The sequence below is a fragment of the Branchiostoma floridae genome, unplaced genomic scaffold (assembly GCF_000003815.2).
Source record: "Branchiostoma floridae strain S238N-H82 unplaced genomic scaffold, Bfl_VNyyK Sc7u5tJ_357, whole genome shotgun sequence".
Classification (NCBI taxonomy): domain Eukaryota; kingdom Metazoa; phylum Chordata; class Leptocardii; order Amphioxiformes; family Branchiostomatidae; genus Branchiostoma; species Branchiostoma floridae.
In genome coordinates this window covers 23,624-37,974 of record NW_023365813.1, presented here as the reverse complement: position 1 = coordinate 37,974, position 14,351 = coordinate 23,624, and the positions used below count along the sequence as shown (strand labels likewise).

At 41.6% G+C, this 14,351-nt stretch overlaps 1 protein-coding gene across 1 annotated transcript in view; it reads right to left on the bottom strand.

Moving 5' to 3' along the window:
* LOC118408702 (beta-hexosaminidase subunit beta-like) overlaps positions 1 to 12,654 on the bottom strand; it is a 17,329-nt gene extending 4,675 nt beyond the window's left edge. The window contains exons 1-7 of the mRNA XM_035809555.1: positions 12,355 to 12,654; positions 11,913 to 12,046; positions 11,380 to 11,489; positions 10,886 to 10,996; positions 10,407 to 10,508; positions 5,883 to 6,034; positions 316 to 480 (exon numbers count right to left, since the gene is read on the bottom strand). Of these exons, the coding sequence (XP_035665448.1) occupies positions 316 to 480; positions 5,883 to 6,034; positions 10,407 to 10,508; positions 10,886 to 10,996; positions 11,380 to 11,489; positions 11,913 to 12,046; positions 12,355 to 12,614 (1,034 nt within the window). The 5' untranslated portion in view covers positions 12,615 to 12,654. The remainder of the gene's footprint in view (positions 1 to 315; positions 481 to 5,882; positions 6,035 to 10,406; positions 10,509 to 10,885; positions 10,997 to 11,379; positions 11,490 to 11,912; positions 12,047 to 12,354) is intronic.
* Positions 12,655 to 14,351: the final 1,697 nt, after the last annotated feature.

Below are 14,351 nucleotides of genomic sequence, written 5' to 3'. Positions count from 1 at the left end.
TGTCATCTCTGTATGTACACTTTAGTGATATGTGCCAGGTGCAGGTGTAACAATAGGAAATAAAAATGAAATAGTGAGGTCATTAAAAAGGTGTAGTTTTGAACAATGATGGAATAATTCTGCCAAGCGCCAAACCATATCAACCCTATAACACACCATACGCACCATCACAAAAGAAAATATTTCATGCAGATTTGAGTTTTCAGACTCTTGTTACTTCACGGAGGCTTGTGTCCTACGGACCTTTGTCTCTCCTTCTATCTATCTTTTTTTCAACCGTACATGGATACTACGTGAAATCAGAGTTTATATTACCAGCATTGGAAGCGGGCCTCATCACCGCCCACATGGAAATATTCGTCCGCGAAAAGCTCTCGGATCTCCTCGAACAGCTTCCTCATGAAGGTGTATGTAGTTTCCCGGGCTGGGTTGGCTGGGCCAAGATAATAGATGTCTGGTTGGAAACTCGTAGGGTAGCACCTTTAAAAACAAACATTTATTACTTAAGGGTTAATGACCCGCCCCGAGGTGTATATGGTGTCATAACGCCTGGTTCTTTGCTATAACCACCGAATAAAACCACCGAGTGAGCGAAGAGGTGGTAATGAGCGGTTTTATGAGGTGGTAATAGCAAAGGACCAGGCGCTATGACACCATGTACACCGAGGAACAGGCGGGTTATTAACGTTATTATCATATAGCCTACCCAAACTTGCAAACTCCTGTATGGCGCATATAGATCCCTTGGTACTATACGCGTGAATTCCTTTGTGGAATTTCTGAAAATTCACATTTGTTCTTTGGTACATACATTTGTAAGGAGATTAGAGATTAAATTTTGAAACCAAAATATCCACAGAAAATATTAGAAACATTGCAGTCTTTGGCTGTTTAGAACAACAAAACTCATTATCAATGTTAACACAATGAGCCATTCCCCCCTGCAGTCTGTACTTATTCCCTCTGCTCTGGCATATGTTTCGCTTCTTTTGATTGGCCATTTACCTTATTTTCTTGTCTGTATCGCTCCTTCTGATTGATCCGAATGAATCAACACCGGCACCGGTGTCGATTGTCGATTCATTCTGACCAATCAGAGGAGCGATACACATTGGTCTGGCCGGAATCTTTGTGTTACGGCGTCATAACGAACGTGGAGCGGGCACTAGACGAACGGACCTAATATGTAGACGTATGCTGACGGATTACAATTTGCAACACCTGCCGGATGCTGACGTATGTTGACAAATGCTGACGGATCCCAAAAACCATCACGGATCCCAAAAAATGACGGATCCCACTTACATCCGCAACGCATTCGTAGGTATCCGTAACTCACGGTGGATGCAAACACGGAACCCGTATACTTACGTGCTTCGTGACGGATGCGAACACTGCATCCGTATGGATACTTCCTAAATTACGGACCCTATACACATACGTAACGCATTCGTTGGTATCTATAAGTCACTAACGGATTTAAACATTGCATTCGTATGAATACTTTACTTTTAACGTAAACAAAAGCATACGCGGTCAGGATTATTGTTTATCAGCAAAAACTGTTCAGATGCAGACGTATACGAATTAGCAACACCCTGACGGATGCTAACGGATCCCCAAGATTACCAAAAGTCACGGATCACATACACAGCCGTAACGCATTTGTTGGCATCCGTGAATCGCTGTGAATGCAAACACGGAATTCGTGTGCTTACGTAATTGGCGGATGCTAACACAGCATCCGAAGGATACTTACTTTTATGTATGCGTGGCTAGCACTCTTGTTTTTGAGCATATATTTTATTTTTTAGATTGGTCATATCTTTCCCCCTTTTTGTACCTCGGACACCACAGTTTGTAATGTCAATACAAGTGAGACAATCCACGTTACGCTAGATACCAGGATACTTGGATTCGTAAGGATGCGAAATGGTTTTTTTCTGCATTCGTGGCAAGATTACCAACAATGCACTGCTCCAGTGGATTGCTCCAGTGGAGGGGATTCCATTGGAGCAGTTCATTGTTGGTAATCTTGGGATATCTTAAATATGCGACTCTGTATTTTTTTGCATCCGTACATTGGGGCGGTGTATTGTGGGTAATCCAATCGTTGTCTCTCTGACCAATCAGACTGCACATCAGTCAGTTTAAAAATAAAGCGGAGGTAGTCAGCGTTGTCCGTGAGGACCGCAATCTTTTTGTACCTCAAACTTTGAGTTTTGAAACGTTGAACTCGGGATATGGATTTGTACACACGTGTGTGAACTTCTGTAGTAGGTTGATGTTGAGGCGGTGACCAAACTCAAGTGGCAGTCGACGGACGGGACGGCGATCGAGAGACTGAAACAGCCAGCCCTGTTTTGTAGTTCGGCGTCCTGGGGCTATTTTACATCACTGTCCTGCGCATCTCACGGCGAGGTATGTTTTATACAATGATTGTTTCCAAACAATACCCGCTTTGAATTCGTCTTTGTGACTACATTCCTTGTTGGCTAGTAGTTAGTAGCGCTTTTGGTATACTTGGGCTGAACAGAAACTTATCAGAAAACACATAACGGAGCCTTACAAAACACAAGTCACAAGCATGATACTTGCTGAGTAACTGTTGACTTATTTGGGAAAAATTTGAATCATCATCAAAACAGCACTTGTATACACATATGTTTGTCTCAAGCCTGGATTTATTCGCATAGGAACATTCTGTTCCAACGGTGTTTACGTGTTTGTTTATATGCGACGTCTCGTACACAATGCAAAGTCCGGCCGGGGAAGCAGATCACACCTTGTCACTAATTATGCAACGCTAGACTGTTTCTGCCGCGCCCTCCCGGGGGACTTTTTTGGTATGATAATGCGGAATGTAACGCTGATAATGGCGATACCACAATCAGATGCATTTGTTCCTGTTGTATAACAAGCCATTCACCATTTCTTTTCATATACACCCTAATTACTTTGACGGACGCATCCATCAAACATGGATGCTTTAGCTAAATTTGATGGGATTATTCTTTCTCTTTTTCAGAAGGCGGGTCGACATTCTCTGGCCGTGTCAACAGCTGGGAGAACACTGGACTACAGGAAGGGCAAGAGCTGTGAGGGATCAGGGCGTAACTAGCCTGAAAAGAAGCGAAGCACTGTCACTAGTAGAAAGGAGACTTTGTGCTGTTGCGAGAAGCTGTACATACTGATACTATAAGTCATGTTAGTTGTACTTTACAAGCTGGATTCACTATCTGTATCCTGTAGCCGGATGTGGAAATTCCTTAGAGCTGGACATCGCGAAGACTTTGATTTGTAATAGAAACAGATATTCGTAGAAGCAAGATTAGCCACAGACTCCCATGTCAGCTTTACATAAAAGTCAAATTGTATTCACGTTTGATCCTATATTCTATTTGGAAGTATAAGAAATCATGTGATATTGGCGGTTAAAGGATTCAACTTTCCCTTAACATAATTAGATAACAGGGACTCTCTGTACATACCTGGTATAACCCATTCTTGTTGCAATATTGTATCTGTATACATATCATGTGGCAGACAGGATTCGGCCTCGATGACATTACGTCGTTTAGTTCTTCTCAGGACTGGTTTAGAATAAGATTATTCTCTGCATTCTTTTCTATTTCAAATCGTGTTAGACTTTTATAAGAAAGTAATTGGGCACACATGATATTGTGATTTGTCAAATGTGCGGAAAATTCATTAAAGTGACTTTGTATCTGCAGAAAATCCCGTTTTGGATTCTTTATGATCTGATCATACGAAGAAATCCCTAAAAAACGACTTCGCATCCGCGGCAAATGCCGCATTGGGATTTCTTAGGATCCGACCATGACAAATATACGAGGAAAATCCTATAAAAACGACTTCGCATCCGCGGCAAAGGCCGTTTTGGGACCCGTTCATTCCAGGTATTCGAAGAAATCCTTTGAAAAACGACTTCGCATCCGAGGGAAATACCGTTTGGGAATTCTTTGCGATCCGATCATTCCAGGTATTCAAAGAAATCCCTAAAAAAAAACGACTTCGCATCCGTGGAAAATCCCATTTTGGGATATGTTTGAGTCTTTTCATTCAGGTGTGACAGCGATCTCGCCCCCCCGTGATCTCGCCCCCCCGGGGGCGAAATCACTAGCGATCTCGCCCCCCCGGGGCGAAATCACTAGCGATCTCGCCCTCCCCGGCTAGTGATCTCGCCCCCCTACCTCGCCCCCCTTTAGCGATTTCGCCCCCCCCCCCAAAAAAACGGGTTTACATGACATTTTAGAAGTTGATTGGTATAAATCACAAAATGCAGTTTCAGAATGATATAAGTACACGAGTTTGATGCATAACTCTATTCATAGTATCAATATTAACGTAATTACATGGTAATAAGATAGTTGAAGTTGTTTCAGACAAGGAGGGTTGGGTCCCTTGTATTCCCATTATTGCATATACCTGAGTCTTGACGTAAGATGTATTTTATTGTATTCAACTGTCCTCAAGCAACCTATATATCTCCAATATGAAGTCTCTACCATGAAGTGACCACAAAAGAACTATGTAATGTCTTTATTGATTATGCAAATATTAGGTATTAATTAGAATAACGCACATTTTGGTATATGCACCTGGCCAAGGGGTATCTTCACCTCCAAAATGACTGTTTTTTCTAGTATTTAGGAACTGATGCATTTACCCGTGTTTCTTAAGACTGGTACTTTACCAGTGTTTGTGTAGCATTTAGCAACAGCTATATCAACTTGCGCGTAGATAGTGTTTATAATGAGAAACTATTATTCACGTGTGTTTTAGTTAGTGCTTTGGAAATGTTTCCAGCACAAGAAAGAAAACACTGTGACAAATTGAAAACATATAGCTGACGTATTCCGTACCATAGACGGTGTTGATTTATACGTTCGCAGTAGCACTGTTTTTATGCCACCTCAGCTGCAAAAATTGTCTTTTTCATTTCAATGTTATGTTTGCACCGAACAATATAGTACCGACTTTCGAGTATGACATCTTACGGTACGGTAATAAGGTGCCATATAGGTACCATGTAACACACCAGATACGTTACTCCCCAGGTGCAGTATAGTACCAGGTAGCGCACCTGTAATATGTAGTAACCAGCTGCTCTTGGGGGGGGGGGGCGAAAACGCTAAAGGGGGGCGAAAACGCTAGTGATCGCTGTCACACCTGATCCCAAAAATCAAAATTTCGGATATTTTAGGGATCCAACTCGAATCCGTTTGCATTCGCTAGCATTTGTTACAAATACGCAAATATCCCTGCTCGAATATGGCTACATCCGATACCCTTTCCCCCAGTGGGGGCCTTCTGATTGGTCCGCGGCGTCTGGCTATATGATAATTATACTTCTTTCCGTTTATCATACAGAGTTGGTGTTGTGGAGATTCCGAGCGAACTCGTCGGAGTGAGTGAGTGAGAGAGTGAGTGGTGTTGTGTACCACCTGGTTGTGTGTCACCTGGATACTCGGTCACATTGGACAAAGTGGAAATCCTGGACACAGAATTAGACTTTTATGAACAGGAATTAAAGCATCCATCTACATCAAGGCTTAACAACCATATCTAAACAGAGGCGGAGGACGCCATAGACATTCTGCAACTTATGAGCCAGAGTGGCTAAGTGTTTACTTAAGGCAATATCACGGTCATGTCCCTGTATGCTTCATAACTAAGATTGAAAATTTAAAGACCTGAATCCATGTGTTCAGTAATTAAGAATTCATTGTTTCATGTTCCTGTAAATATTACATGACTGACCTTTAGAACAAAATTTGTACCGTTTGAGCCAAAGCAAAACGATAGTCATCATAGAATGATAGACCTTCATAAGCTTAGAAAAAACATGGTCAACTGACCTGGTCAGAATTTCCGGATGACCTTGACCCCAAGACATCATGTGACCAGGGGAATCAAATTCTGGGATGACCCTGATTCCGCGCAGGCGCGCAAACTCAATGACTTGGCTGACGTCATCTGGTGTGTAGACGTGCTTCCTAGTGTATGCACCCTGGTTAACATAGGCACAGCGTTAATGAGTGTGAACACAAGTGGGGATGCTGATTTATCAATTGCAAATTTTGCCTTTCCGGCTATGGGTCGTTATCCAGCGACATATACTCAGTACTGATACTTGTCTCCCACGGCTTCTTTGCCTGTATGTAATGCAGGTTTAGTTTTCAGTAGCGTGGGAATGTGTGGAAGCTGGGGCTTTACGGCGCTGTATCTTGAGAACGGATAGTGCGAGCACGATGATTTTTGGTACATGGGTTGGGGGTGGTGGCCTAATTCTCAATTTTGATTTTGCCGCTCTTGGTGTTTGAACTTGACATTGCAGGTTTCATTTTTTTGTGTTTTTTGGGCATTTTTGGCGCTGTATGTCCTGAACGATACGCGCGATTGCAACGATTTTTGGTGCATGTGTGGGGGTTGTTGCCTGTTGCTAAGGATTGATTTTGGGTCGTGTTTGAACTTGACACGGCAGGTCGAATTTTGTGTCCGGAAAGGGGTTTTCCGGTGTTATATCTTCTGAACCGATGGTGCGAGCGCGATGATATTTGGCACATGTGTTGGTGGTGGTTGCCTAATTCTCAATTTTGATTTTGCCGCTCTTGGTGTTTGAACTTGACACTGCAGGTTACCTTTTGTGCTGGCATGGCGCGTGCGCTGTATCTCCAGAACGCAATTGTGCTGCTATTAGGTACATGAGTTGGCGCTGGTGTCCTGGTGGTCAGGTTTGAATTTGTATCTCCTTCTGTTTGAACTTGATGCTGTAGGTTGACCCTGTTTTGTGTGGTTCAGGCGTCCCCACCAATATCTGCTTGGTTGTGAAAACAGGTGATGGTTGGGTTTGGGTTGATTGATAGGTCTTTTAGTTTACATGTGTAACCATCATCTGTTAATATATTGTATTCGTAATGTTTCCAAATGACCTGAAATTCGGTACAAGGGTAGAGTGGGCCAATACCCCCAGACGTTTTTTTCGTTTTTGTCATATCTGCCTTTAAAGTGATTTTATTGAGGTTTTGGGTAATTTTATGTATATTTTGGCTCCCTGTACCCTGGTATTACAGCCGAATGACCTAAAATTTGGTACAGAGATGCTTTGATCACATGCCCACATAGATTCAATAACAGTTTTGGCATATGGTACAAGAAAATGCTTAATTTTGTGATTTTTGGCCATTTTTTTTTAAAAAAAGGGACATTTTTGGCTCCTGTACCCCCGTTTCACAACCAAATGACCTAAAATTTCGTATAGGAGTGCCCTCTACATATGTGCACATTGATTCAACAACAATTTGGGCATACCGTACAACAAAATGCTTAATTTTGCGATTTTTGGCAATTTTTTGACAAAAATATGACATTTTTGGCTCATGTACCCCCGTTTCACAACCAAATGACCTGAAATTTGATAAAGGGGTGCTCTAGGTATTTATTCAAATGACCCATGTATAATTTAAATGATATATTTGGGGATTTTTTGGTCATTTTTCAATGGCCAGAGAGGTCAATGACCTCAAGGTCGTTGACCCCCCACCTGCAGACTGCACGTGCACATGTCTATATAACTTAATTAAAAACTTATTTGGCAACCATTCCTGTAGGCTGATTCAATATTATGAGAAAGTTACGGCAGCCAATCAGCGATCCTGTTGTTATCTGGAAGAGTCCATTCCTGCACGGAGGGGTTAATTTTTTTTCAAATTCATCTTTGAACTAGTGATTATGTAAAGTCTTTCAATGGGAGTATTTTTGGACTGGTCTATTTTGCAATTTTACATGGGATGTGCTGGAATAGTCCATTCTTGCACGGAGGGGGCATTTGTACAAAAAGAATCATTTCTGGACTTGCATGATTATGTCAAAGGTCTATTTTAGAGGATGTATTTTCTTTGCACTGGTCCACTTTATATAGAGGTAACAGTAAGTGTCCATTCTTGGACGGAGGGGGATTTTTTCAAATTCAGTTTTGGATGGGTGATGATTCCAACTTCCATTTTTAGCAGAGGTGTTTTTAGACTGGTCTATTTTACATTTTCATGCACAGGGGAATTTTGGACTGGGTTTCTTATTCAAAGGCAATGTTTTCAGCGGGAGTATATCTGGACTGGTCTATTGTGCAAACTCCAATGGGGTGCACTGAAAGAGTCCATCCTTGCACGGGGTAATTTTTTTAAGATTCCTTTTGGGACTAAACTGTGCTTAGTAAAATTGATTTTTAAGCAGAAGTGTTCCGTTTTCACACATGGGTGATTTTAGAACTGTCTACTGTTGCATGGGGAGGCAGATGGCTGAAATATGCTGTATTTGCTCTCAAGCAAATGTCGGCCTTTCTTGTTTGAGTTTGCTTCTTAGTTTTTTTGGTGTTTTGAGAGCTTTATAGTACTCAGAGTTTTCATGAGTTCAGGTACAAGTTCCTTTACCCTGTTTGGCAATCATGGTTAAACAGAAGAAGATACAACTTTCTAAAGTGGACGAGAAATGTATAGACCATGAGCATAGGAGAAAGATATGGGTATGATTTTTCCTGTGTTTCTTGTTGTTTCTTAGGTGATGCCATTTCCATACTGTATGCAGGTAATTTTGGGCAAGTCATATTCACTTGGTTTTTGGGCCTGCTTTTAAATCTATAATAGTACAGGCAGGGTTAAGTGGTGGAGGCTTTGTTAAGTATCGTCTGGTGCATTTTGTCACTGCAAATATATGATGAAATTGTTTTCCCCTTCTAAGCAACTGCTCATTGGTTTTGGGGGATGTTTGCTGGGTGTTCGCTCTGGCTACAACAGCTTTCTGAAGTTTTCAAAATTTCCATTGCCAGCAGCTTGCCATCTATAAATGGGATTGACAAGGACATTTTGATTATTAAATTCTGCTGTTAAATTTGGCTTAGATACTACAAGATATTTAGGCCCACTTTACATTACGGTTTTTGCGAGAGCGGGACTGGCGAGAGCGGGACTGGTGAGAGCGGGAGCCCCGTGTAAAGAGAGTTCCCGTCGTTGTAGTCCCGTTGTCTTCAAATTTTCTCCCGTCCACTCCGTGTGTATGCCCATAGGCTCAGCGGGAGTCCCCGACAACTTCAAACTGCGTATAAAGAGAACCCGTCGGGCTCCCGACAGCGGGAGTCAGGGTTTAGGCGATTATTTCAGTGCGTAGCCATGACTTAGCAGGTCATCACTGAAAGAAAGGGATCTTCTATCAAACAGTTCGCTTTGAATGGGTTTTAAAGTCCTTTTTTATCAAAAACATTGTGGTCAAAGTTACCGGAGGTGTCAGCGAAACAACAACGTAGTCAGGGACTTGTATTTCTTATGAAAGTTTGTTCAATATGACAGCGTGCAGCTAAAAAAAACTGCGATCTTTACGGTTAGACTTTCCCGCGGGTGGGTTGGGTTGGTCAGATTGAATGAAAATATGATACCACCCTGGGGACTAACTGTTGCTGTTGCATGGGGGCTACCACTATTCATATTGTCTATGGAACTACTGTAAAAGTACCATTGCTCAAATTATGCAAATAACCTTCCAATGTCAAGTGATATATCACTCCAGAAATAAATCTTTAATGAATGTCATTGGAAGAACACACACCAAGGAGACTTAGCAGCTGCATCAGGTCAGCACATTGAAATAGGAAGATATCAGTACTGAATATATCATGTGACAGAATAACCGCATGGGCCATCTGAGAAAAAAAAATAGCAAAAAGTTGTCTCAACAACTTCAAGGTACTGTGGTTGGTTATGTACTTAAGAAATTCAAAATAAGTAATATTCATCCATGACCATACTTACAAATTCAGAAAATGGAATTTCAGACTTTTGCATGGTGCACAACCAACACGGTAAAAAACTTACTTTTCCAACCACGTACCGCAGACAAAAAGGAAAAAAATACACAATAGGTCTACAGACACCCAATACATTTCATGCAGGTCTGAGGTCTACGAACTCTTGTTTTTTATTGAAATCATGAACAAACGAAAGAGTGATGGCGCACTCAAGTTTACAAAATTTGTGTTGACGCGGCCACTTAACATAAATGCAAATTTAAGGCACTTAAACACAATATGAAAATTAAATACAAGAACATTCATTTTTAACAGAAATATAACAATGTGCGAAAAGCTGGAAAAGTTAAGCAGGCTCATGTCCTGTCCCTCCGGATGATATGACTAGCTCGATAACAGGAAAACGTACAGGAGGTTAAAGAATTCGAAGATCGAGTATTTAAAGCGTTCTGATGTGGCGATGAAACGTCGAGTAATTGGCATTTATACACAGGTATCAGCATTTTAAGCGTGCACACATATGTAGATCCTGTCTATTTTAACAGATGCAGGGATAAAAAGAATCATAAAACGTGTGTGTTGTTACCTTTCCGCTGAGATCTGGAAAAGTGGTACTTTGGAAGGGAAAGGCCTGATCGTCCACAATGTGCCAGTGGAGCACATTCATCTTGTTGTAAGCCATGGCGTCCTGCATGTCAGAAATAGGGCGTAACGTACTTACAAGTACTATTTTAAGTATTAATTCTATTCAAGTAATATAACCCATGTAAATTTTTGTGCATTGAAATTGGTTTTTAGTGCCATTCTGGTCTTCTGGCAAGTGATTCCTGAAATCACACTGACACATAGAACCATCCGACAAAAACTGTGATGAATTCTACTGCAACTAGAAGACAACAAGCCTGATAACACATTGAAACTGAGGTACCATGCAGATCAAGGGTTAAAATCTTAAAAGGTGTTTACTTTGCTACTGATTACTTGTTGATACAAACAAACCACCAGTCAGGCTGATTGCCGGAAGTCCCGTGTATGTACATGATGTTCTAGGATAACACTACGTACCAGGTGGTGCAGAATAAACGGCAGAGGGAGGTAGTGCCTGGCTGTGTCTATCATGATGCCTCTGTGTGGAAACCTGGGAGAATCACTGATACTCGTCCCGTTGACAACATGCTGTTCGGTACAAAAAGGACATAAGGGAATTAACTTGCCTGCGATTAACTCAACATAAATTAAACAATACCAACTCAACGTCATTATTACATCAATTACAGAAGCTCATCAAAACAATAATAGTATTAATAGAACAGAACAGAAAATGAATAACTTCGAAATCAATGTAATTGCTAATCCATGTAACGTTAAGTACTTGTACACCATAATGCATAAGTGTTGAGTTATCCGGTCCTGTAGATATCCCCATCGTAGTGTGTGATGCAGTTCTGGCTCTGGGATCCTGCCTAGATTTTCTGAGGGACTTTCATGACAATGAAGGACTTTCATTCATGCATGCATTATTGGCGTTGGTTAAGTATGAACATAATGTTTGTTATTACCTTGCCGTTCTCTCCGTATATCAGTTGGCTGAATGTTTCCAGCCCCCTGAGAGCGCCCCATGCGGTTTGGGCCCGAAGCGTTGCTCCGTCAGAACTTACCAAAATCGAGTCTGAGGTAAATGATCAATAAAACATAGCAAATAACGGAGAAGAAAAGGAAAAGCATTTGTCAAGAGTGACAAATTGTTTTCTACTCAAAGATTCAGATTATCATTGTCAGCATTGATACTTTGACAACAACATGATGCAAGTCGCGTTTGGATGTGCCATGTGTAAGTGCATATTGACTAGACATATTTGTCTATGGATGATCAATAAACCTCTTATTTAAGTGGGGCCAGCCATCTCCCCGTCTTCTGGCCTAGTGTTGAATGGATGTACAGTTGAACGAGCTAATAACGTTACCCCAATTAAAATGACCGACCAGATCAAATGAAATAACGAACTCATGTATCTGTCTTACATCCCAGACACATATAACGTTAGACCACATATGGCCACCACCACATCGTAACACCCTGCCAGGTACGTACATGACTCGTCCGACTCCAGACTAGGATATCTGGTGCAGCCGCTTGTGACGGTCAGCACCAGCTTGTCCAGAGTCTCGTCTCCGTCCACACCGGCCCTGTCTTCTTCAGGGATCCAGAACAGCAACTCACCATACCTACAGGCATTGTCAGTTTCTTAAGATATCCCTTTTTTAAGGGGAGCATTAGCGTTATTTCACGAAACGTGGTGCCTTCATCTCTTTTAATAACCATAGCAAGCCTTTGCACTAATAGTTTTATATGATTCTAGACTACATTCTACTTGCTTTGATAAGCCGTTGTGCAATTAGTTGGATGTGTCAAGCCAGAGGCTTTCTGATACACCGAGTACACAGTGTCATTGGTGTTTACGTAATGGTAATGATTAATGTTGATGGATAATTGACATAACAAATATCATAAACGATAAGGTACGCGTACATACCTACTCAAGGCATGATCCACAACTTCCTTGCACTCGGGATCACTCACTGCAGCAGAGCTAGAGTCCGCCTCAAGCCTGAAGTTACGAGGGTCGAGGTAGTATCTTACGGACGTGGTATCTATGGACCTCGGCTGGGGCCAAACAGTTCCGCGGGCAACTTTGTCCTGACGTGCCTTTTCATACCAGGACGTCTGGTACGACCATTCTGCCACAGCTGCCTGAAGACTTAGCGCGACTAAAAGTACCAAACACGGCTTCATCTCTTTAGTAGCAGAGATATCTATGTCCACCCACTGAGGCCACTGAGATTTGGCACCCGATAGTTAAATAAGATTACATCGATTGGAGTCCAATCATTGAGTTACTTATCGTTGAACACAGTTATCTTGGCCCGTATTGTGTGCCATCAGGAGGGTTCAAGTTAACTGGTAACCGATTGTTGGTAAAGCGTCGTAACTGCTTTTATGACGATAGAACCACCTCCATAGTTACTGTCAACAAGGCTGACCTCTGGGCACACTTCAGCTGACACGGGGGTAAAAATGTTTATTCTGTTCGTAATCTTGTTGTCAGGGGAGACGTTTTAAGAAGAATTTATTGGAGTGAACATCAATTCTTAAGTCGAAATGGGAGGGGAGTATTTCCTTCATCTTTCAAAAATGTTCCGCGATCGGCAAGTTTGCCGTTTTGATACAAATTCATCTGGCCTTCAACTTTGTACTGTGTCGCCCCCTCCTTAATTTTTTTTTAATCTGGTAAAGACTCGTGGCGGTACTCTCAGTTTGACACATATCGAATGCGGGTGTGGGTGATGAGGTAAAGGATAAAGAAACACCTCCACATTGAATAAGATGAGTAAAGTGGCATCTAAGTTTATATGGTTATCATCGGAACAGCTTTAACAACAAATGACAGCAATGTAAAAATGACTCAATTCTGGAGTCACTATTCAGGAAAACAAGAACAAGAAAGTTTTAATGCAAAATTCTGAAAATACAGCGCATACAAAAAGATGACAATCCCGGGCCCCGCAATTTACGCACTTAATTTCTACCAGCGTGGTCCAAAGTACCTTAAGCGAGGTTGGTGAGATTAAGATTGAAGTAAATCAATCTATGCTGTCAGTTTTCTGCAACAATACAGTTATACATTGTATTTGGATGGCCCAAAACGAGATATGCATCCCATACCACATTTTCACTACCCACTACAGAAGATGGCAAAACTAAATCCCACTATACTCTAATCGCACTGTGAACTCGCTGCGCCCTCAATTGGTTTTGTGTAATCCTTAACTACATACTTCGAATATCACTCTAGAAATATGACTGACAGGACACAAAAAAACACGCTGCCCTGGTGAAATAGGGGTGTAAAGTATACTAGTCAAGCGATATGAGAGCAACTACGTTCAGTATCGTTCTATTCACCAAAAGCCAAAACTTTGCACCACGGTAAGACACGGTAGGACACAGGTTCTCAACGAATTACCGTTTTAACGTTCAGTCTCTAATCAGTCAGCACTAGAACTGGCAAGACTAATAGAAACGGTAGTATCTGGGCTGTTTCGGGTAGGCAGTGTCGTTCCATAATAATAAAGGGTTTATTTGCAAAATCATGCCCGAAGGCTAATTGCACATACAGTCTCGAAATAAGAGTAGAGTCATTTAGTAGGGTTTGACTTCTTCTTTGAAGGCAGTGGTTAATGAATTGTCCTACTTTCTGCAAAATAAGTGGATTTTGTGATTTGAGTAAAGATGTAGTCTGTTGCTGATCTCCTAAATGGATAAAGCTCGGTGAAATTGAGGCAACATTTTGATATAATCTGGTTCTTTCGGCCTCGTAGTGAGGGCACTGACTAATGAAGTGCGTTTCATTTTCCAGTGCTTTCATTGGGCAATATTTACATAATCTATCGTGTACCTATAGCTTTTTATAACGACCCCTTTCTATTTCTAATGGGTGCGCAGTAATTCTTATTTTACATATGGCGGATC